General features: G+C 30.2%; 3 protein-coding genes across 3 annotated transcripts; 1 reads left to right on the top strand and 2 right to left on the bottom strand.

Moving 5' to 3' along the window:
- The first annotated feature begins 11,238 nt into the window (after nucleotides 1-11,238).
- On the top strand, nucleotides 11,239-12,560 carry LOC111690368 (deubiquitinase OTUD6B). The gene has a single exon (XM_023452839.2). The coding sequence runs from the start codon at nucleotides 11,357-11,359 to the stop codon at nucleotides 12,329-12,331; it is 975 nt and encodes a 324-aa protein (XP_023308607.1). The 5' UTR covers nucleotides 11,239-11,356; the 3' UTR covers nucleotides 12,332-12,560.
- A 1,081-nt stretch (nucleotides 12,561-13,641) lies between these two features.
- Nucleotides 13,642-19,131, bottom strand: LOC111690367 (sugar transporter SWEET1). Its single transcript, XM_023452838.2, has 4 exons — nucleotides 18,954-19,131; nucleotides 18,379-18,879; nucleotides 14,320-14,725; nucleotides 13,642-14,260 (listed from the first exon to the last, which is right to left on the bottom strand). The coding sequence occupies exons 2-4, from the start codon at nucleotides 18,546-18,548 to the stop codon at nucleotides 14,090-14,092; spliced, it is 747 nt and encodes a 248-aa protein (XP_023308606.2). The 5' UTR covers nucleotides 18,549-18,879; nucleotides 18,954-19,131; the 3' UTR covers nucleotides 13,642-14,089.
- Nucleotides 19,132-22,673: 3,542 nt separating this feature from the next.
- LOC111690363 (translocon-associated protein subunit alpha) lies at nucleotides 22,674-24,588 on the bottom strand. Its single transcript, XM_023452834.2, has 3 exons — nucleotides 24,399-24,588; nucleotides 23,312-24,028; nucleotides 22,674-23,248 (listed from the first exon to the last, which is right to left on the bottom strand). The coding sequence occupies exons 1-3, from the start codon at nucleotides 24,460-24,462 to the stop codon at nucleotides 23,136-23,138; spliced, it is 894 nt and encodes a 297-aa protein (XP_023308602.1). The 5' UTR covers nucleotides 24,463-24,588; the 3' UTR covers nucleotides 22,674-23,135.
- Between the last annotated feature and the right edge of the window lie 941 nt (nucleotides 24,589-25,529).

The raw sequence follows: 25,529 nt of genomic DNA, 5'->3' as shown, positions 1-25,529 counted from the left end.
TAATTGCCATCAAGTTAAATGCTACCAGTTATTTGGACACTTGAATATTGTAGCAAACAAACAAAAAAATAGGAATTTAAAATGAAGTTTTCCTATAAATAGCCATGTAATGAATATTTTTTAAGCCCAGTGAAACATAGTATAGGGTTAGAACTGTCATACTGTGTCATTTCATAACATTTATAATCATGAATAGATTGACAATAGAACAGCTGTCAAAATTTGACAATAACATGAAGTCACTATTTTATGATATTAAACAATCATCATTTGACGTTTTGCAAACCGGCCTTCTGCGAAATTTGAACCAAAATTGGATTTAAAAAAAATGGTCAAATGTCCTAAATAATCTTTAAATATTTATTGATCTTTGGAATACAAATATTTATACCCTACACCACTTTAGTGGGGAGGGTATATTGGGTTCGTGCTGATGTTTGAAACGCACAATAATATTGGTCCTAGACCCACCTTAAAGTATACCAATCGGTTCAGAATCATTTTCCGTACGTCTGACCGTCCGTACATGTAAACCTTGTAATCAAACTAGAGGACGCAATTTTGAAGATAATTTAATGAAATTTGGTACATGATCTTCTATTGTCCCAGGGACGAAGCCTATTAATCGGTCCATTATTTCACATACCCCTAGTAGGGCTTGGAAACCTTGTAATCAAACTACAGGTTGCAATTTTAAACATGATCTTCTATGATACCCTAGACGAAGCCTATTGAAAATGGTTAAGATCGGTCCATTATTTCACCTAGCCCCCATACAACTGAACCCGCCGAATAGGGCTTTTAAGTTCATAATTATGTTTAATATACTCGTATCTCGACAAAAAGCTGCAAAACCAACTTCTATACTAGCTTTGGTAATCCTCATGAACTTTATAAATATAGGACCTCATTAGACCCTAGCCTCTATAAAAAGCCCCGTTCAAATTTTGACTCAAATGTCCACAATTTGTTACAACAATAATTGGCTTAAGTAGATCTGAGACAAGGTACAATTCAACTTAAATGCTTTATTATAAAAGCTAAATCACGTGTTATTTTTGTATCAAGTGTAGGGTATTATATGGCCTCGCCCGACTATAATTTCTCACTTGTTTTTTATTAAAATTATTAAAATTTTGTTTTACTTTTTCACAATTTCAAGTTCTATCGGGCATAAAACAACATCGAATTCTTCATTATTATTAATAGTAATTTAAATTTTAAATAAATTACGTTTTTTTTTGCAAAAATAAAAACAAATTAAGAAATGCTACGTATTTATTGGATGTATATTAAAGAATTTGACAAATGACTTGTATTGATGGAAAATGAATAGCGCGTATTAATATAAATTAATCATTAATGTAATTCTAGATTATTAATTACTCGAGTTAAAAACAAAAGATAATAAGTTATTAGCATTACCCGACATGCTTCTCTTTTTAATTCAAAAATACTAGATCTCACTCAATTAGGATCCTCTGTATTTACCTGATAAACAAAAAATGCCAGGAAATCCCCTAAAAATATGCAAAAAGTACCATTTTATAAACGGAAAAGTACCATTTGATAAACGAAAAAGTACCAAAGTGTTAACTATTAAAAATTGTTAATCCCTCCTTTATGTTGCATTTTAACTTAAAGTTCACATTTTCAAAGTACATTAAGGGTCATATGTGTCTAGTTCAATATTGCAGAAAATCCAAAAAGTATCCAAAAATCTTTGGTCTCTACATGCTGACTTGTATGTTTCTATGTTTATTATAGAAAATTCAAAAAGTACTAGTTGATAAACAAACAAGAAAGAAAGTTTAGTCCAACTTGGCCGACTATATGGTACCCTAGACCAGTTTTGAATATTAAATTAGGTTTATATTTCATAGTAAATCATTTATCTTGAAAATTACCTTGATTCCGATTTATTTAAGCAATTTATTGACAAAAAATACTTATTTTCTAAAAGAGGCTTTATATGGGGCTGGATAGAAGCCAATTTGGACCGATCCGATAAAATGGGCTATATAGATTTGTATTTATATGATATTTTTATAAAATAATATAATAATTGTCTGTGCTAAATTGCATTGCAATAACAGTGTTAATAAATGAATTGCGGATATTCAAGTCACTTTCTGAAGGGGGCTTTGTGTGGGGGCTAGGGTCAAATGAAGTCCGATCATTTCAAAATTTGGCAAGATCAACAAGGCTTGTATGAAACTTAGTTGTGCGAACTTTCATCGAGATACATTTAAATTTTACATAATTATGAGCTCAAAAATTTGAAGTTTAATAAGTGCGTTTAGTTCTCACAAGTTTGTTTTATTCTCTCAGAGCTCGTCTGTGTGAAGAGAATACAAATTTTTGTTTGAAAACCGCTTTAGTTTCGCCTATATGTACTACTATATTGACTAATTATAAATTATATTCCAAAATCAATAGGTATTGATAAATATAGATCAATAAATAGGACAAGATATTTTATGAAAAAAGTACCAAATATAGCAACAATTTCCACCCCATAAATTTGCTTCAAAAATTTCCGTTTTCTCAAAATTCAGGACAAAATATCTCAAATTACACAAATGAGATTCAGATTCAGTGGGGCTTAATACTTTAGAAAAGTATACTTTGGTCTCAAGGTTAAAAATTTTCCACCTTGTATTATCTATTCATTCAAAAATTCTTTATAATATCTGCAGTTTGCCTCAATAATATATAACAAAATCTAGGTAGAATCAATCCAAATAATTACCCTAATAAAGGAAAGAAATTGAAAACCATTATTGACAATATTTTAGCAATCTATTTCAAAAATCTTATAAATAGGAATAATACTTCATAGTTCAAACTAATTTCCGTAATATATTTCCACATCTACATATAAAAATAATGCGCACTCTTCAATATATCCCTTTTATCCTTTAAGTGCATATTCATCCTCAAGCACTTAACATCATTCTTAACACCATATTGAATATTGTTTAGTAAAGTAGTTTCCAATGATTCTACGAACAAAAACATGTTTTATAAACAAAAAAAATATTAATAACTGTAACTAACGTTACAAAATGTTGTTTCTATATGCAAACAACTACAACTCCCAATAGGAATTTACAATTGATAACGAATATATAAATCTAGACAAGAATTAACACTAAAATTTAAGCTTTTTACATTTAACAGTTTTCAATGAGAAACTTCAGACCAATAACAATTCTGATCCCAAAGACTTACATATGCCTTAAATAAAGGATTGAGCTAAATCCGAATATAATCGAATGAGACTTTCAGAAAAAAATAGAATTCAATTGAAAATTTCCATTTTATCCTATTGGCTCTATGGTAATTTTCCACTACATGCACTCAAAACACAACTTTCCAACACTTCTAATGGTAAGTGCATAATTTTGAAACTACACAAAAAAAACTAAATTATATACAGGAGCATCAACACCATAATAGTATAACATTTATGTACTTCATCCATTATGGACTTCATCCATTTAATGAAATATGTACGAAAAAGTGTGTGTTGATTATATTATTTATGCACTATATGGAGAGGAATGGACTTGTTTTGAAAGTAAAAAGTGCTTATAATAGATATTGTTGATATTTTGTTATATAAACCTCATGTTCCTGTTTGTGTAATTTCCAAACAAAAGAGTTAGTTTTCTTCTATATATATTGTAGAGAAAAATGTTAACAGGATATAACCATAAACACGACAACTCCTCAAAAACAATATTCGGCTAAAAGAACTATTAACTGGACTAAATAATAGTCAACTTTGTTGTTTGTTTGTGGGGTAGTGTTTTTATACCCTTCACCTTCGTGAGAAGGGTATATATAAGTTTGTCATTCCGTTTGTAATTTCTATAATATAATTTTCCGACCCTATAAAGTATATATATTCTGGATCCTTATAGATAGCAGAGTCGATTAAGCCATGTCCGTCTGTCTGTTGAAATCAGTTTTTAGAGGACCCCAGATATCGGCGAGATCCGAATCTTCAATAATTCTATTAGACATGCTTTCGAGAAGATCGCTATTTAAAATCAGCAAAATCGGTCGGTAAATAACGGAGATATGAGCAAAAATCCGAGACAACCTCTGAAAATTTCATCAAAAAGTGTCATATTTTTTCATGCTTTGTTAAATAAGCAACAACAACACTTTATATTAGGAAAAGATGTACACGTGTGTGTAGAGGTATTTGGTTTTATTTAGCTGTGTATTTTTTTGTATGTTTAGATGTGCCTTGATGCCTTGAGTATTTTGATTTTATTTCGTTTAGCGTTGTTGTTGTTCATTTTGCTTCCTTTTGGTGTAATAATAATGTAGTCGGGAAAAATTTTATAAAACTAATATGTTTAAAATACACTATGGTGAAGGGTATATAAGATTCGGAACAGCCGTTTATATACTTGTTATATGTGAAAATGTACAAGGACGCAAGAGGTGGTAGTAATGGCCAACAACGACAAGGAGTATGCAAAATTATGGTTATAAATTAGCTGTTACACTACACATAGGTACATTTATATATTTAAAGTGTAAAGTTTTGGATATTTGAATATATAGTAATTAACTTAAAGAGACCAGCTAAAAACACTGCGTTCAACGACTCTTAAGCTTTGAAATGCTGGAGAAGAATTGGTATAATGATCCAACGGGTTTTCGTATTAGGATTTATTGGTTTCACCTATTTGTTTTTTTTGTCCCATATTTCGTACAGGTACAGTAAAAATAAGGGGTGCAAAATTTTCCATCTTATTTTTTATTGATTATAAATCTATAAAATAGCCTTCTAGTAGCTATCGTAATTTGAATAGGATTGGGTTGATGTATGTATTCTACATCAGATCCGAAGAAATAGACCCAATTCGTTGTCGCGCCTACTATGCTATCCTTTACTTAGAAAATGTTCAAAAACTTTATATAGTGCTCTATGGAAGCATTATCTCTTTTGTTATTTAGAAACATATTTTTATATAGACATTTGTTCAATTCACAATCGATGTTGTAGCGTTGTATGCGTCATATGTCAGCAGCTGCTACAATAGTCATAACAATGTTGTTGGTATTTTCTATGCAAAAGCTCTATACAACTCATACGACAATTTTTCATATGTTTTTCGAATGTTGTGAGAGAATTTTAGTGTTGTCAATTGTTTATTTCAACATATAAACAAAAATTCAAACGATTTTAGCATAAAAAACGATAAAGTGGTAACACTGAAATCAAAAACAAACAGCTGTTTACAAATACAAAAAAATGTTTATTTATTAGTTTAAAATGTGGAATAAAGAAAATAAAGAATTGAAAATTCAAAGAAATTAATTTGGTTTATTTCGCATTTTTAATTAATTTAATATTTTTTGATTTTTTTATCTTTTGACATTGTTATGTGTATTTGTTTTGATTGTTTTTTTTTTTTTCATTGCGAACATAAACTTATGACTTGCTGCAAAGATCAGTTCACAATCACTGTTACTACACTTTAGTAGGTACAATATACAACTTGATTGTGAATTGAACAATTGTTTCTTAAAATTTTCCAAGCTGTTTGGTATGTTATATCTGGATCTAATTTTAAGATAAACCTAGCAATAACAAAGAAAGTGTTCCAGAGTTTTACTGTTCCTTTTCTATGTTCGGCTAATCTGCACGTCCAATTGTAATCGTAATTATGTAAGATGGGTGGATATTTTTTTGACATAACCCCAGCAGAAAATGAACTTCCAAAGAAGCGAAAAAGAAGTAGAATTTACTTCATGGAAGTACTGAAAAGACCTAAAGAAGTTATAAATTTAACACAAGTTTTATGTTTGGGAAATTATAGATATCCAAGTATTTTTAAGGAAGTTAAGAGCTTTCAAACCAGTTTAAAAGCTTCAAATATTGAAACGATATCAACCAAAATCAAAAGACTTCGTCCTTGATTAAAAGATAGACGGATTGGATAAAACCATATCCATCCTGCTTAAGAAAATGATCCGATTGATATACTTTAAGTTACACATATGACACATTAACTTTATGCGTTACAAACATCAGAATACATAGCCTTTAATTGTGTATTATAGAAAAGAAATCGATTAAAGTAGGGAACAAAGTTGGTCCACTTAACACTCTGATGGTCACGTTAAGTACTACTTGTGTCGAATGCACTAAATGCTTGACCGATATGAAAAAACAGCAGCAGAAGTATTTGAACGACTAAAATGCACTTACAAGGACAATATACCTTTTAGTTTAAGGGTACTATAATCGGCATAAGGAAATATTACACAGAAAAATAAAACTGCACTAAATTCCAAGCCAAAGGCCTTACTATAATATGCTCACACTAGTTTAAGTCAGCTTAAGCAACTGTGCGAATACATACACAACTTATGTGACAAACTATAATGTAGTTAAGAGATTTTGGTCAAATTTTATTTGTATAAGCAAAGTTGTTTTCTTTTGTACTGGAGCTTTGACCAATTAGGGACCGATCCAAAGAAACTTTCATGGATTAATTTCTGTATATAAGGGCAATACTTGCACCAAATTTTATATCGATACCTTAATTTAGTAATGAGTTATTAGCGTTTAAGTGATTTTCGGGAGGAGACCTTGTATGGGAGCTATGACCAATTATAGACCTATCCTAAAAAGCTTTCATTATAATATTTCTGTATATAAGAGCAATACTTGTACCAAATTTTATATCGATATCTTAATTTAGTAATGAGTTATGTGCGTTTAAGTGATTTTCGGGAGGGGACCTTGTATGGGAGCTATGACCAAATATGGACCGATTGAAAAAATCTTTAATTGTATTATATATGAATATAAGAGCAATACTTGTACCAAATTTTATATCGACATCTTAATTTAGTAATGAGTTATGCGCGTTTAAGTGATTTTCGGGAGGGGACCTTGTATGGGAGCTATGACCAATTATGGACCCATCCAAAAAAATTTTCCTCTGAATAAATTATATTGATATTAGATTTTAACTTTTTAAATTTTGTAAAGACATCGACATTACGACGGAAGTTATTAACAAAAAACCAAATTTCCGGGAATATGTAATTTTGTATGGGAGGTATATGAAATTGTGGACCGATTCTGCGATTTTCCACAGAAATTAATTTCTTGTGCGGAAACAAATGTATGCCGATTTTTATGGAATTATCTTGCATAGTTTTCGAGAAAATTACATCAGAATGTGTAAAAAATGCTTATTTTTTTCGAGGTTGTTTCAAATTTTGATTCATAACTTTTCCCGATGTAAACCGATTTCGCCCATTTTCAATACCAAATAACTTAGGAAAACAAAGAACATTTTGGCTGAATTTGGTTAAATTCTTTCGACTCTAAATCGACTCAGAATTTGATAAGGACCCAGAATATATACTTTGTTGGGTCTCAGATGAATATTTCTTGGTGTTACACACGGAATGACAAAGTTATATATACCCTCTATCACCACTGATGGTGGTGGAGAGTATAAAAATGAAAAGAAAATTAATTTATTTCGATAAAATATTTTGAAATACGTATTTTTATACCCTACACCACTTAAGTGAGGATGTTTGTAACATACGAAAATATTCGTCCTATACCCACCTTAAAGTATACCAATGGTTTTACAGTTATTTTTCATGTTTGCTATTCTATTCTCTTACTCAATGCCCCATTAAAAAATAGTTTTACCATTCTATCTGGAATAGTTTTCACAAAAATGTAAATATCATACGGTTAGAAACACTAACTAATTCCTTATTAGACATACGCTATAGACAATTGACTACAAATTTCAATAAAAAAATCAATTTATTTTATTGATAACGAGAACTCATTACCAAGTAATGTATGAAATAACTACGTATCCTACAATACTCATTACCAAAATTTGAAAATATTTTACTGGGTTTTCGTTAGGTTTTGACAATTCCGTAAGCTAGCTTATGCACTTTATAGTTGGGCCTTAAATCTTACATACTTGTACCAAACGGTTTGATAAACCTTCTATATAGTATTATGTAGAATGCAAATATACTAGAAGTACTTATGTATTGTTTAATGTATTGTAAAATTTGGCTATGACTTTTATTCTATACAAAAATTGTCCCAGCAGTTCGACGGGACAGTCCCGAACTGACCATTTAACCTACCACTTGTGGTGGCCCCTAGCCACCTGACTACCCAAGTGGCCAACCATTTTAACATGGGCTTGTCCTACGAGGAAGTCAATTGTCACTTTACACCCTACAAAGAGACATTAAAAAGACGATTGCCTCCGCTCTTGCTTACAAAGGGGACACTAAAGTGACGACTGTCTTCATTCTCGTTTACAAAGAGTTTATTTGTGACGAAAGACCAAAAACATACTCTCTAGAATACTATGGGGCAATAATGTGACCCTAAAGATATAAATTTGAGTCAACCAGAGGGTGGCATATTAGTAGACAGTAATAATTATTTCTCCAAAAGATGGGTAAAATAACTACTTTGGAAAGTACAACAAAAAAACTACTTTTAAGAATACAATCCCTATGTTACTTGAGGACAGTAAAGAGACGACTGTCTCCGCTCCCGCTTATAAAGAGGACTGTCTTCATTCTCATTCATTCATTGACTCTTTGTCGAACTGCTGGGGTATATGTCACTACTACATTAGTATATTAGGATAGCTTAGCGATAACGATTGCCAAACCTTGGTTTTAAGCTCTACATTACTTGGATACAAAGCCACTCTGAAATAATCGACAATAAAGCAGTTAATTTACAAGTCTGTAAAGAAATAGTATGAGAAGGATATGTAAATAGATAAATATTTACTTTATTTTGGGCCATCCTATTACTGTTGTCCATCGAACAACTAAAAGTCGTAAGTACAAACATGTGCATATATGAGTATAACATATGAGAGGTTATTAGCTTTATAATGTGGAAATACCTGTCATATATGGTCAATGGTGGATTTCCTGTTTTTGTTATGTTCCCAATTTGTTGTCCGTCCAAAAAAAAAAAATATTAGTACTCAGGTGTCAAGCTTAAAACTAACTCATTCATAGAATAAACTGCAATGGCGAACAGGATCCTTTCCTTTTAAATATGTATTAGAGAAATAAGTAATTTTGTTTTTATTTTGTTTATGCATGTTGTGTGTGCTAACATGGTAATTACTGCTGTTTCTATATACTACACTATTTCTATAGTTGCTAACAAACTCATTTAATAGTTATGTAAAAAAAAGCTGCTAAAACATGGCTTTTAAAAGGTGAGACTAGTGGTTATTGTGTGGATTGTTGCATAGGGGAACTGTCAAAAACTATTGCCAATAAAAAAGTGTATTCTAGTTGATTACATAATTTCTTTATGAAGAAATAATACACATTTTTATACCCTTCACATTCGTGAGAAGGGTATATAAGTTTGTCATTCTGTTTGTAATTTCCATAATATAATTTTCCGACCCTATAAAGTATATATATTCTGGATCCTTATAGATAGCGGAGTCGATTAAGCCATGTCTGTCTGTCTGTCTGTCCGTCTGTCAGTCTGTTGAAATCAGTTTTTAGAGGTCCCCAGATATCGGCGAGATCCGAATCATCAATAATTCAGTCACACATGCTTTCGAGAAGATCGCTATTTAAAATCAGCAAAATCGGTCTATAAATAACGGAGATATGAGCAAAAATCCGAGACAACCTCTGAAAATTTCATCAAAAAAGCAAAATTTTTTCATGCTTTGTTAAAAAAGCAACAACAACACTGTGAATTGGATAAATATGTACATGTGCGTGTGGAGATGTATTTGGTTTTATTCAGCTGTGTATTTTTTTTTGTATGTTTGGATGCTGTTCTAAATAAAGCAGTAATATGTTGGTAATACAGCTGATATTTGTTTAAGGGTGGTAATACAGTTTGGTGGTGGTATTACAGTGCAACGGTTAATATTTCTTTCTGCTACAGTTTATATTTGTTTGTGTGTATGTTATGTGTGACATGTGTGCAGAGATACAAAATAAATAAAAACTGTTTTTTAAAACATACTTGGTGAAGGGTATATAAGATTCGCAACAGCCGAATATAGAAATATTACTTGTTTATTTTAAAGTTAAACAGAAATATTATTTATTTGGTTAAGAACAAAAGTTTCAATTGTTTAAAGATTTGTATAATATTGTTACTAACACTTTAATGCAATAACTTTCAATGGGTACAGTGTGGATCAATACAAAAGCTTATTCTTTTGTATTGGTCGACACTTTATCCACTGAAAGTTATATTCAATAATTAATAATTACATTTAAAAATTAATCCACATTATGCTGGCGCCGTTTGTATGATTGAAAAATAAGTTTTGTCTCAATAATTCAGAAAAAGAGTTTGAGTTTTTAATTTGGACCTTATGATAACACCAAGTTTTGTTAAATTTTAAAAACGACGACATATCTTTATTTGAGTTTCAATTTAAAAAATAAATACAAAAAAAAATTCCAGAAAGAGTATCATACAATCAAGTTTAATCGATGCAGCAATGTTAAAGCTCAGGTATTAAAAACTAAATATACATTTTTAAAATTTTTAATTAACAACGAACGGTTTTGATACTGTGATAACAGGCTGTCTCAATTTTTATCCAAACATTTGATTTTTAACTATAGTAAAGACAAAAACCTTTTTAATGTTGCAATACTTACCAACACTTATTATCTCGCTCACAAATTTATTTTAATATTTTTCAACACTTGTCAATCAAACAGCTGTTCTTTGAAAAGCGGGGATGGATATAGAAATTTTATGCTTTAAGTAAACAGAAATACAAATTTCTTAACAATATACTCTTTGGTATTCAGCATTTCGTTTCGGAGCTCCGTCACCAAAATAACAACTTACAATAACGTAGTTACGATCATAATGCAGAATACACACAAACGTAATGCATTGAAATAAAATGGAATTGCTACCTCTTTTTCATTAAATAACAAAAACACAGTAATATTAAAAATACCAAAGTAAATTAATAAAGTAGCATCACTTGAACAGCTGACTTTTTTTTAACTATAGTTTCTATAGAAAAATAAAGTTTTTCTTTTTTCAGTTCTTTTTTGTTTGACTTAACAAGGCAGAGAATTGACAACTCTCCCTACTGATTCTACCTTTCTATGGTTGTATCATGGAAATAACTATTATTGGGAACGTCCAAAAGAACTATTAAAAATATTAATGTATATAATTTTACATCCCTGGTATAAACTATAAAATTCTGTGTTGTAGGTTTTATGTCTGTTTTCACAATTTTGGGAATATAGTTTTTGTGTAAAAGTCAAAAAAAACCGTAAAGTTCCACAAATGGCAGAAGAAACCACATTGAAAAATGATATAAATGAAACCATCAATAAACTGGACAAGGTTTCCATCGAAGACATACAATCACGACACCGCAAGGAGCGCAAAGAGTTGCAGGCTAAAATTCAAGCTCTTAAGAAAAATGCACCCAAATCGGATAAGAAAAAACGCAAAGAGGTATTGGAGGAAATAGCCAAATTGGAAAGTGAATTGGAGAAGAAACAGGAGCAAGAAATCCAACAGGCGGAAAATGAAATAAAATCTGAACAAGCTTCAACTACACAAGAAGAAACGGCAAATGGTAATCATCACAATGAAACAAATAACTTAGAAGATGATGATGAGTCGCAACAACCCCAACAACGTGTAAGTAAAGCTCAAAAACGCAGAGATAAAAAGGCCCGGGAAGCAAGACAACGTGAGGAAGAAATTAAAGCATCGGCAGATGATGCCCTCTATGCACCAAAAGCTGTAGAAGCACGCAAACTACAAATGAAATTAAAGGAACGTGAATTAGCTTTATATAATATTCCCTCCGATGGTGACTGCCTCTACAATGCAATACGTCATCAATTGCTGCAAAATGGTCTAGCTACACTGACCATCAAGGAGCTGCGCTCTGAGACTGCCAATTATATACAAGCCAACAAAGAATCGCTCATACCCTATATGACCCATCCACAATCTGGAGATTTGCTAACAGACGAAGAGTTTCAAAAATATTGTGATGACGTACGCGATACCCCTGCCTGGGGTGGTCAAATTGAATTGAAGGCTTTATCCTCCATTCTCAAAGTGCCAATAGAAGTTTTACAAGCCGATGGCTCACCCACCGTACAGGGCGCTGAATTTGGAGGATCTCCTTTAACCATTACATATCATCGTCATATGTATAGTTTGGGTGAACATTACAATTCAACAATTCCTTTGGCGGATGCTCCCAATGATGATGACAATAATGAAAATGGTAGTAATTGAATGACGATTAATTAGATGAACGGACAAATAACGAATTTATTGCATTTAATTACAAACACACAAATATTTTAAAAACCTAAAAGATACAACTATACACCAAATGGAAATGACAATTTCTCCATTTTATGTCTACATTAATTACATTACAAATGTAAGCAGTAGCAGATTGTAATATTAAATTAAATGAAAATAAAGATCGTTGATAGTTACTGGATAGTAACTAAAAGAATGTATTGGACATTATTGTAAAGTGAGTATTGGTTTAATTATAAACTAACTTCTCCTTATGGGAATTTACACACAAAAGAGTTAGCAGCACGTTTTTATACCCTACACCACTTTAGTGGGGAGGGTATATTGGGTTTGTGCTGATGTTTGTAACATACAAAAATATTCGTCCTATACCTACCTTAAAGTATACCAATCGGCTTAGAATCATTTTCTGAGTCGATTAAGCTATGTCCGTCCGTCTGGCTGGCTGTCCATGTAAACCTTGTGCGTTAGGTACAGACCGCAATTTTCAAGATAATTAGATGAAATTTGGCACACACGCTTTTTTTGGCCGAAGCCTATTGAAACTGGTTAAAATCGGTCCATTATTTCGACTAGCCCCCATAGAACCGCACCCCAAATAGGGTCTTTGGGCTTATAATTAATTATAATTTAAAACAAAAGTCGACAAAACTTAGTTTTATAGAACTTTAAATGACACTACCGATTATTGTAATGATCGGGCTTGATTTGACCCTAGCCCCCATACAAACTCCTCTTCAGAAAATGACTTAAAGGTCAAAAATCACTTACAAACACTAATAACACTTTTAAATTCTACATAAATAATATTGAAGAAGACTTAACTACCCCTACCAACATTTTTAAGGATAGGGCCATATTTTGCCCTACTTCCCTTTGAGCCCTCTTGTAAAAAATCTATTTTTTGACAAAAAAAGTAAAAATATTCCGAAATAAAGTTTAAAAAAACAAACCAAATGCTTTATTTTTTAACATAAATACTGACTGGTGTAGGGTATCATATGGTCGGCGACGCCCAACTATACATTCATACTTGTTTATTATTATTATACATAAGGCCGTTAAAATTTAGTTAATTAAAAATAAATAAAAAGAAAAAAGTTTGTAGAATTCTTGTGAACTTTAGAAAATATTGAATTGAATACATTTTTCTGAAAAATATAAGTTTTGATTTTGTATCTCAATATTTGTTAATTCAGTAGTTTTAACTTGTTTTTTCATTGTACATTTTATAATGCAGTCCATGGTAATGCAGTGTAATAAAATATGTTCACACCTTAAAAAACAAAATTCTTTATTAAGCTCTTAATAATGTGTTTAGTTTAACAAATGTCTTGCTGATCTTAAATTTAATTAGTAGTTTTTGGTTAAATTTATTATTCAATAACATAATTATATTTTTACAATTTCAATTTTTAGTATAAAATAATAAACTACTACTAATTTACTAAATAACAATATTTTTAATTATGCTAAATGTATAAATTTGAGTTAATTTTATTTTTAAAAAATATACAAGTAAGTTTATTTATATTGGAAGATTTTTATTATTGTCGAAAATTATTTTGCACGTTTACGTATATTATATACTTTATATTTTGATTTATAAAATGGCATGCAAAAAATTGTGCCAAAAAAAAGCTTGAACTCTGTCTGTTTTTTTTTTTTAATATAAGCCAAAAAGCATTACCAGTATTAAGGATGTTTCAGTTATGAGTCAACATTTTAATCACGTTTTTTATTCTTTGGTGATTTGGAGGGACTATCAGATTTTAACTTGGAATATTTAGGTTCTGTAGATGAAGCTGTTTTCACAACATTCGTTGGATTGCTGGGATAAATGGCGAATAGAGATAGCTGTATAGCACTTAGCAGCAAAAGGAAAAGATTTTGATACTAAAAAAGAAATTTGTGTAAATAAATTCAAGAAAATGTTGAAACTTAAAACTACATACCACTACAACTTCATTTCTTATGGAAATACCATATGCTGCCCAGGAAGCTGCCACAACGGTACCAGCCAATATTATGGGAAATGGCAAACCTTCTGTACTTTTCTTTTCAATTATTTCTCCGAGACTTAATAAGGGCATACCGACTAAAATCACCAATATGGCAGTAATTAACATGCCAAAACGGAATTCAATTTTAGCAGGATCTTCGAAATTCGAATAGGCTAAGCAGGCCATTGTAAAGGTGGCACATATACCAATTTTTGACCATATTTTTGATTTAAACGGTCCCGAGGCGTACCAATAGAAGGCCATCATAAAGACAACGTTTATAGCAAAGCCAATGACATTTACTTTAATCATGGTCTGATCGCCCATCAAGGTACCTAATTTTAAACTTAAAATTGTTCTGAAATGATAAGAATTGAGTAAGTTAATTTTTTCAAATTGTTATAGAAGGATATGAAAAATAGGCACAATAAGAAAATTAATATTATTATTAATAATAATAAAAAAATTAAATGATTTATTAAAAGTGTAGAAATATCTATCTATTTTTCTATCTATCTATCTATCTATCTATCTATCTATCTATCTATCTATATATCTATCTATCTATATATCTATCTATATATCTATCTATCTTCCTATCTATATATCTATCTATCTATCTATCTATCTATCTATCTATCTATCTATCTATCTATCTATATATCTATCTATCTATCTATCTATCTATCTATCTATCTATCTACCTATCTACCTATCTACCTATCTATCTATCTATCTATCTATCTATCTATCTATCTATCTATCTATCTATCTATCTATCTATCTATCCACCTATCTATATATCTACCTATCTATCTATCTATCTATCTATCTATCTATCTATCTATCTATCTATCTATCTATATATCTATCTATCTAACATAGTTTTCTAATGAGCAAACTAAGTTTTTTAAAGAGCAAACTGAGTTTTCTAACCCACTTTCTATATAGTAACTATATTAAATTTTTTCTTCTTTACCTCTCTCAACACCCACCTTTCATTTGAATTTGATAGGACTTTTTAATGGCTTTTCTCTGCTGCTATTTTAAACTGCATTCCGTTGTACATACAGTCGTAACAACACTTCAAAACACAAACACTTTACATGAGTCTATGACCTCTACTACGACTACTACTAGTTGCATTCTTTAAATACTCTTGGTTTTTTCGTATTACAACATTTTTTCAGTCTATTCTATTTTTGAATACAGTTGATTGTTTTATGTTGAATTTTACCGGTTGCAATTTTATGTGATAATTGTTTTCTCAAACTAAAATAACATGCATACATGAGTGTGTGTGTGTAAAACAGCATTCTATAAATCGAATTATAAGTTCTGATTTCCTAAATAATATTATTTAATTAAACAAATATTGAATTTGCTTTAAATTTTGACACTTCAACGAAAACTTTCATATTTATTAAACAAATCTGTCAATATTTTAATAATAGAATTAAAATTCAAAAATATTTAATAAGTATTTTAAAATAATCCTATACCTAGATCACTTTTATTCGTTATAACTGCATAAATATGTACTTGTTGTCCCTGAAGTGATTTCTGTGATTTTATTACATGTAAGGTGGTTATTGACATAAAACTTAAATTAAAAAATTTGGTTGTTGTTTTTGTTCGGAATGTTTTTTTTTTTTTGTTCTTTGCAAAATTGATCGTAATGAAAATCATGTTTTTATTATAAAAAATAACCATAATATTTGATAAACTTGTTTTCTTAATAAAATTATAACGATTACAGTGTACGTACTACACCGCAAGAAGCAAACTGAAACTCTTTCCCACCATTCAATATAATACAAATTTAATGAAATTAAAATTAAATAAAATTCAAATCCCTTCATATTTTTTCGTTACTGTCTTTTTAATTTGTTTGTTGTTGCCAGAGCAAACGTAGGTATGTATGTAAATTTATATTTTTTATTGTCACAAATTGCATTTTATTTATTAGTATTTGTTTTTATTGCATTACACCGGTCATGACTTTAAATATTATTCTCATGTTTTTTTTTCAAGTTGATATAATTTGATTACAAAACTGTTAAGAAAAAGTTATTACGCAGAGAACATATAATTGTGAAATTGTTCAACTTAATGAAGGGAAAATTGTATAACTTTAATGTTGAAATCGTTACTAACTTGTAAATAGGTTTTAAAGTACCTAAAATTTTGACAATAATAACATAGGTCAACGAAATGATTATTAAGCTTGAAACAAATCAAGGGATAAGAAAAACTTAATCAAATACAGAAATTAGAGATTTATCCCTATATTAATAAATGCCTAATTAAGTTATTGATGGTTTATTGTATAAATTTTGTATGGAAAATGTGCAGGATAAACCTAAAATAAGTGATTAATATCTTTATTACTAACTTATTACATATTTCGTTTTTTAATTGAAATTTAATTTTTATTTTTCTAATATTTTCGAAAATGAGAGTTTTAGTATATTCTTTCATCTTTAAGAAGAAAGAAATAATCCATCTGACACCGAAAATAATTGACATATTTAAAATTTGATAAATCTATGTATATGAAAGACGTATGTTTTGTAGCCCTCAGTTAAAAAAATTCCAAATTTTGTCAGTCTTGTATGTTTTTATACAAAAAGGATTGGCAACACTATCTTGTTATACCCTTCACCTTCGTGAGAAGGGTATATATAAGTTTTTCATTCCGTTTGTAATTTCTATAATATAATTTCCCGACCCTATAAAGTATATATATTCTGGATCCTTATAGATAGCGGAGTCGATTAAGTCATGTCCGTCTGTCTATCTGTTGAAATCAGTTTTTAGAGGTCGAGATCCGAATCTTCAATAATTCAGTTAGACATGCTTTCGAGAAGATCGCTATTTAAAATCAGCAAAATCGGAGATATGAGCAAAAATCCAAGACAACCTCTGAAAATTTCATGAAAAAAGCCACATTTTTTCATGCTGTGAATTGGATAAAGATGTACATGTGCGTGTGGAGATGTATTTGGTTTTATTCAGCTGTGTATTTTTTTGTATGTTTGGATGCTGTTCTGTTCTCACGAAGGTACGTGGGTATAACAAGAACAAGGAGATAAAGCAGTAATATGTTGATAATACAGCTCATATTTGTTTGAGGGTGGTAATACAGTTTGACGGTGGTATTACAGTACAACCTTTAATATTTCTTTCTGCTACAGTTTTTATTTGTTTGTGTGTATGTTATGTGTGACATGTGTGCAGAGATACAAAATAAATAAAAACTGTTTTTAAAACATACTTGATATTCGGCACAGCCGAATATAGAAATATTACTTGTTTTAAAAAGATTTTTGGTCATCATTTTCAATACAAACTACTTTTACTGTCCAGTTAATTATCTTATCAAGTATTTTAAATATTCATAAATTTTTAAATGTATAGTAAATCATTTATTTTTAAATACTTAAAAATAGTGTCAACTCATTTTGTGTAACTATTGATAAGACTTTTAATATTAAATTATAAACTGGAATTATTATTTAGTAAAACAACAAAAAATTATTTTAATTTAAAAATAATAAGTTAAACGCATTCAGTAAATGAAATTACAATTTAGAATATGTAAATTTGTATGTTTATAAATAGAAATGTTTAGAACTGTATTTTAAAGAAATACGTTACATACGTCTAGTTGTTAACGATAAAATAAATAAATAAACATGATTAAGATTTTCATCACAAACAAAAAAGCAACAATTGCAAATTGAGAGATAAAAAAAATACAAAGTCATTGATATACCTCATGCATGAAAACAAATAAAGAGAGGAGTGTCAAATAGTTTTGTATTAAAAAAAGCACTTGAAAATAAGTAGAATTAAATGATAAAATGCATGATGAAAAATAAAACGAAATGAAATCAAAGTTACACAATAATCTTTATTAAAAGTGAACCAACCTATCTATCTATTTATCTGCTTACGTGTGTTAATAATGTGTAAGTAAATAAGTTAAATAAATGGATTTCTACTTACAAAACAATACCACCCAAAAATGGTTCTGGTGGATAAGCATCACTACTGCCCTTTTGGCGTATATCGTTCAACAGAACAATACCGGATAAAAACTGCAAACATGTAACGGTACCGGCAAATTTGGCAATTTCCTCACTGTAAGGTTCTAGTAAATCACCCAAAGCCTCCATTTTGTATTATATTTTATTTTTAAAGTTATTGTTAAAATTGTTCTTTTTGCGCGATTTGTTGTTGGGATTTATAGTTGTAAAGGCTTACATGCATGTAAACAGTACTAAAATGGTGTGGGAAAGGGGGTCTTAACAACGTGCTACTTTAGCTTTTCTCTGGATAAGAGAATAAGTCGGCCAAAACAAGTTCAAGTTCAGCAACTTTATTTCTTTTTTTACTCAGTTTATGCAGCAGCCTCTTTTACGGTGTTTTGTTGTTTGTTGCTTCTTTCCTTCTTTGTTTGACAACCTTTTTTGTAATTTTTTATTTTAATTGATTTTTTATATTTTTCTGTAATAATTTATTAATTCCTTGAATTAATGCCGAAAAAATAAATTTTCAAAATTTATTATCAGTTCATTTACCGTGAGTTTTTTTCAGTTAATTTTTATTTTCGTGTTTCGTTCGACAAATGAAATAAAAACAAATAATAGTGTTTAAAATTAAATAATAATTAATAACACGAATAATAATAATACTAGCGTTTAAACTCGCTCACTTGCTCTCTGCAGCACGATTCTCCAACAACTGACAATACTATACACGTAGAGTTCTAAACTATTTGAAATTATTTTGTGCACAGTACGTTTCAGTGTACACTTAATAAGGTAGCCTCGTCCGCACAGCTGATCATCAGCTTTTACAATCATATCTGTCAAAATTCCTGTTTGTTTACATAGAAAAAAAATCGCAAAAGGTGTAAAAATTTTAAAAAGTGAAGAAAATTATGGTTTTAAAGGAGTTTTCTAGGTCAATCGTGATTAAATGTCTTTGTTATCCTTCTCTCTTGATAAAAAAAGAAAATCTTTAGCTCCGGCATACGTTCCAAATCAGTTTCAACTATTTTTAACACGACCAATCACTTTTCACAAAAAACACGTTTAATTCGGAAAATTGGTCTTCCCAATAGATATAGTTATGATTTTCAGACATTCCACGTTTAATTAATATAATATATTAATATTAATAGTTAAAAATTTAAATAATTGCTAAAAACTCATATTTTTATTGTGTTTATTTGTTGCTTTTTCATTCTACACACACAGCTTTTTTTGACAGATGGGATTATTCTACAATAACAAATCGCCTGTTGTTTTTGTATTGTTGTATTTGTTGTAGCGACGAGGCTACCTTATTAAGTGTACACTGGTACGTTTATTTATTTTTTTGTGATATTACAACCTCCACTCCCCTCTATAAGTCCCATCATTACTACACTGAAAAAATCCATGCCTAATATATACGAAAAATGTCGTACATCGTACGAATGCAAAATATTCTTGAAAAAATTAATTTAAAAAAATTGAAAAAAGTGAATTTTGAATAAATATGGTAAAATTTACGAAATACATATTTATTCAAACATTTTTGTTAATTTTAAAATAAATTTTCTAATTTTAGTTCAAAATTATTCTCCACACGAATTTTAAATTTTTTTTATGAAAATAATTCGTGAATAATATTATACTTTTTCTTCAATTTTATAAAAATGTTGTAGTTTTATTTAATCATAATATAATTAATATCATTATGTTTAATTTCGCTAAAATTTAAGAAAAAAATTTTACGAAAGGTTTTCGTACTTTCGTAAAAATAGAAAAGTGTTTTATTAAATAATATTTCGTATTATACACGAAATTTTTGTAAATATTACGAAAATAGAAGTTACGAAATTTTTTTTCGTAAAGTTGAGCATGGATTATTTTCAGTGTAGTATCACTTTAATCTATACAAAGAGCCAATTTACACAGTGTTTATTTTTTATTAGGTACATACTTATTTTACATTTTTATTTTGTTTAAAAATACATCAACAAAACTTTTTACTTTGCAATTTCGAATGATGAAATAGGCTTACGAGTACCTATTTTTATTTAATTAATGTATTTTCCACAGACCAAAGATAGTCTTTTGTAAATGATTGAAATGGCTAAATACGAATCTGGCCTTTAAACTGCTCCACTCCAGTTTTTGTCCATTTACATTATAAGTAACTGCGAAAAAAACATACATATGTATAAGATATGTTTCACGAGGTTTTCGACTATTTTCGACTTTTTCCGACTTTCGACTATATTTGACTTTACGACTTTTTCCGACTTTTTTCGACTTTTTCCGACTGTTTTCGACTTTTTCCTACTTTTTTCGACTTTTTCCGAATTTTTTCGACTTTTCGACTCTTTTCGACTTTTATTTACAAAGTCGACTTTACGACTTTTTTCTATTTTCGACTTTTTTCGATTTTTTGACTATTTTCGACTTTTTCCGACTTTCGACTATATTTGACTTTACGACTTTTTCCGACTTTTTTCGACTTTTTCCGACTGTTTTCGACTTTTTCCGACTGTTTTCGACTTTTTCCGAATTATTTCGACTTTTATTTACAAAGTCGACTTTACGACTTTTTTCATAGACGATAGTCGAGTTTTCGGCTTTTTTGGAACAAAATAGTCTACTTCGACTATATACAAATGGATAAATTGCACTTTTTATACCCTCCACCACCATCAGTGGTGGAGGTTATAATTTTGTTATTCCGTATGTAACACTAAGACCCAACAAATTATATATATATATATTATGGGTCTTTATCAAATTCTGAGTCGGTTTACTAAATATCGCTAAGCGCTTTAAAAATATAAAGAAAATGGCGTTTGTTATGTTCAATAAATCTTGCGAGTCGTAATAGATTTAAATCTTGGAATTTTTCTATTTAAGATATGAGAAAACTCATTTCTATAAATATTTGATCAATTAGAAAAGTATTAATATAAAAGTAGCTGGTGGCTCGCCGAATACAACACTCTAACTTGTTACCTTTAATATATAAATGTTTCTGTAATTAGGGCCTTCCTATTGTTTTTTGTCAATAACTTTGGTCGGAGAAGTCCAATTTTTTTGTAGACACTTGTTTTGATGCAATACATAAGAATAAGTCAGGGTCGTTTGCGTTTCAGGTGACGATTTGTTCTATAACACTTACTAACACAATTCGGAAAAGTTCGAAACCAAAAGATCAAAGAACATTTCAGACTTTTTGTGTTTTCAATGTAAAACAAGTAGTAAAGTATAGTCGGGCATGGCCGACCATATAATACCCTACATATTTAAAATTTGTACTTTTTATAAAGAAACTTTTATGTTTAATATTATTCCAAAATATTTAAGCAATTTATTGATAAAAAAAACTAAAATTTCTAAATGAGGCTTTATATAGCTCAAATATGGGCCGATCCTCGGGAAATTTGGGAAAAGGATATATTCTTAAATAACAGTTAGTTTTGTTGAGTTTCATTGCGATACGGACGTTTAAGACATTTTTTGAAGGGGGGTTTGTATGGGGGCTAGGGTCAAATAAGGGCCGATCCTTACGAAAATCTGCAGTGTCATTTATACTTATGTAAAACTTATTTGTGCCAATTTTTAGAGAGATAATAGAATATTTGACGTAATTATGGCATAAAAAGTTCAAATCGGGAGGTACGGTTGTATGGGGGCTAGGTGAAATAATGGAACGATTTCAACTATTTTCAATAGGCTTCATCCCTGTGCCAAAAAAACATGCTTGGTCCAAATTTCATAAAATTATCTTGAAAATTGCGGGCTGTACCTTGCGCACAAGGTTTACATGGACAGCCAGCCAGCCGACAGACGGACATGTCTTAATCGACACAAAAAATGATTCTGAATCGATCGATATACTTGAAGGTGGGTATTTGACCAATATTTTTGTAAGTTACAAACATCAGCACAAACGTATAATACCCTCCCCACTATAGTGGTGTAGGGTATAAAAACATTTTTTGACCATATTTAACAATAATAACATCGCGGAGACATACATATGTGTTTATAGAGATATCTTACAGAAATTTAAGAAAAAATACTGGGTTTTAAAAAGATTCTCATCATTTTTGAAAAATTTAATAAACTAAATACATATCATTATTGAATTATAATAATGTTTCGACTTAATTTCAAATCAATTTGTTTCAAAAATAATAACAATAATTATTCGTTTAGATATTATCATTCATATCAATTTATTTCACGAATTTTTATTTTTCTCCTGAGAAAAAAATTCAGTTTAAATTTTTACAAGTTTTTTTTATTATAAAAAAAGTAAACTAATTTATGTTTTAATAGAATGTCAAGTATTCAATTTGACTTACAATATGAAATATAGTATTCAAGACTTTAAACTCGTTTAAATTACACTTCTAACACGAAAAAAAATAAGACATAATAACAACCAGCGTTATGATGAATAGACTTTTATCAAATTTTCTATAATCAGGGAGGAGTCTTCCCAAAATGAAGACAATATAAAAAATTACTTAAAATTATACAAAAATCTGATAAAAGTCCTTTCTAGATGGCGTAAATAGGTTGTGAAGGGAAAAACCCATAACGCTCTCTCCCCGGTAAAAAAATCTCAAACATTTGGAGGGTTGGTTGGTGTGGGGCAATAGTGGTAAAGTTGGATTTTTCAAAAATGAAAATATATTAATAATGATAAATTAAAAAATGAAGTGAAAGTGAAAAATCTTATTGTTGTTTAACAGCCTTCTTGGGTTTAGGACTCTGCGATTGTTTAGGGCTGCTTTGTTTGCTGGGTTTAGGTGAGGTTTTAGGTGTTTTCGATTTTGGGGAAGATTTTTCTGTAAAGTAGAAAATAAATATTTATTAAAAGAATTTCCTATAGAGATGCAATTAAAACTTACGCAAAGCTCTTAAAGTTTCTTGAGGCAACCATTCGTAGTCGATGGAGTTATCGTTGGCAGTACCAGTTTCGATGGTCTTCTTGGTAGTGGTGCGCTTACGTTTACCGGAAGAGCCCAACAAGTATTGTTGACCGACAACCAACAACAAAACAACGATACCGGCCATCAAGACGTACAGGAAGAAGGTTTCACCATCTAAACCTTCATCAACTTCGGAAATCAAAACAGTTTCGTTAAAAACAGATTCCATGTATTGGACACCGTTGGAGTCGCGGTAGTTCATGGCAATGTTCAAACCGAAAGGACGGCCAGCAAATTGATCGGAAGGCATAAACGAGTAAGAAATGGTGGCTTCAAGACCAGACTTTACTTCACGGTTGTAGGCAACAGCAGAGAAGTTTTGGATGTAGTAGTTAAAGTCCATGGGGTAACGGAAAGAAGCCTCTACAGTTTCAACAACAAAGTCATTGGGACCCTTGTTGGTGAAGCCAATCAAGAATTCAACGGGTTTGCCTCCGGGTAGATCCATTTGTTGGCCGGGAGTATAAGTGGGCTTGGTGAACAGCAAAATCGTATCGGCATAGGGAGAGGTTGATTGTGTTCCATCAGAGTCTTCGTCCGTTTCAACATCTTCACCAGTAACAGCACCATCTTCACCATCAGCTTCAACAATGTCTTCCTCAACGGCATCTTCAGCAAAAGCTGAGAATTTGTTGGCTAAAATAGGCAAAAAGAGAAATTTTCATTCGAATGCTTATAAATAGTTCACAATTTTGTTGCCAACTCATAACTAACAATGAACTTGACCTAAATTGTAAAAAAATTGCCTTCAATCACATAATTTTCATTCAAAATTTCTTAAATCAAATAAAAATACAGAAACTTTCAAATAATGTCAGTGTATGCCATTACAGTTTCAATAACATCGTTTTTCTGTGCCACGTCAAAATACGTCGTTTGTTGCGGCAACAACAAAGCCGACGACAACACATTATGGAAACGTCACACTCTCTTTCACTGCACTTTTTTGATTTTTTTCTAACACAATTCACTTTTAACAAAAATTTGATTTTCTTTTGTAACTTACGTGCATTAAATGTGCAAATAATGGTGGGCAGCACCAACAACAATATTAACATATAATTTTTCATTTTATGTTTATTTAATTCCTAATTAAAAACAGTAAATTTTCAAAAACAAAAAATAATTCGCGGCCCGTTAACAGTCTCGCCGTTTATGATGTGACGGCAGCGAAATCAGAAAAACGTATGAAAACCGAATGTGTAAAGAGAAAATACAAAACGAAGTTTGGTTGTTGTTGTTTGATTTGATACGAAATCGTATTACGTGTCAGAGACGTCAAATTGGGGTTTGTCAATTATTTTAGGAAGTGTTCGGAAGTAAATCTGTTAAATTGTATTTCATTTTTAAATGGGTGTTTCACATATGTAATAGTTTAAGACATTGAACATCAAGAAGTGAAACGCAGTCAAAAAATATATAAATTTATATATATAATTTATTTATTAATACGCTCCACCAGCAACCTTTTTTTTAACCCATTTAACTATCTATGTTCATATTAAGTGAGTTTTGATCTTACCGATGCATTAAAAAATTAGGCTAATGACACATTAACATATTCTTTTAGATTTTTACGCCGACGTTAATATTTTTATTGAACTAAATTTGTCAGTCGTAATTCAGGTCTGAGTTGGGAAACAACTCTCGAGTCATCAAAATTATTTTATAAAGGGCACTTCACACGATCCCACTTTACGTACGTAGAGTAAAATGTATTTCCATCCGTATAAAAAACAAGTGAGAGTGTTATATTCGGCTGTACATCTTAAATTCCCTCCACCAGCTAACTTCTCTTTACTAAAGCCCATTTAAATATCTAATTTTTTTGATAACTCGACAAAAGTTTTGTTTTCGTAAGGAGGGTACTAACATTTATGCATGTGTGGAACTAATTTTGATTAGGTCCATAAAAATTTATATTGAGTTTCGATTGTGGACCTTGTACGAATGCTATGACTTATTGTGGAACCATCATGCAGATTCCAAAAAATTAGGAGAATGATTTGTGTATTTACATATTCATTTATGTCAAATTTTATCCTGAAAACTTTAATTGTCAATTTGCGTAAGTATTTTTCGAAAATATTCCTTATATCGGAGTTGTGACCAATTGAAAAAAATTTCGTATAATGAT

The sequence above is a fragment of the Lucilia cuprina genome, chromosome 3 (genome assembly GCF_022045245.1).
Source record: "Lucilia cuprina isolate Lc7/37 chromosome 3, ASM2204524v1, whole genome shotgun sequence".
Lineage (NCBI taxonomy): Eukaryota > Metazoa > Arthropoda > Insecta > Diptera > Calliphoridae > Lucilia > Lucilia cuprina.
Note: the sequence above shows the minus strand (reverse complement) of the source record. Positions and strands in the feature narration are given on the sequence as shown.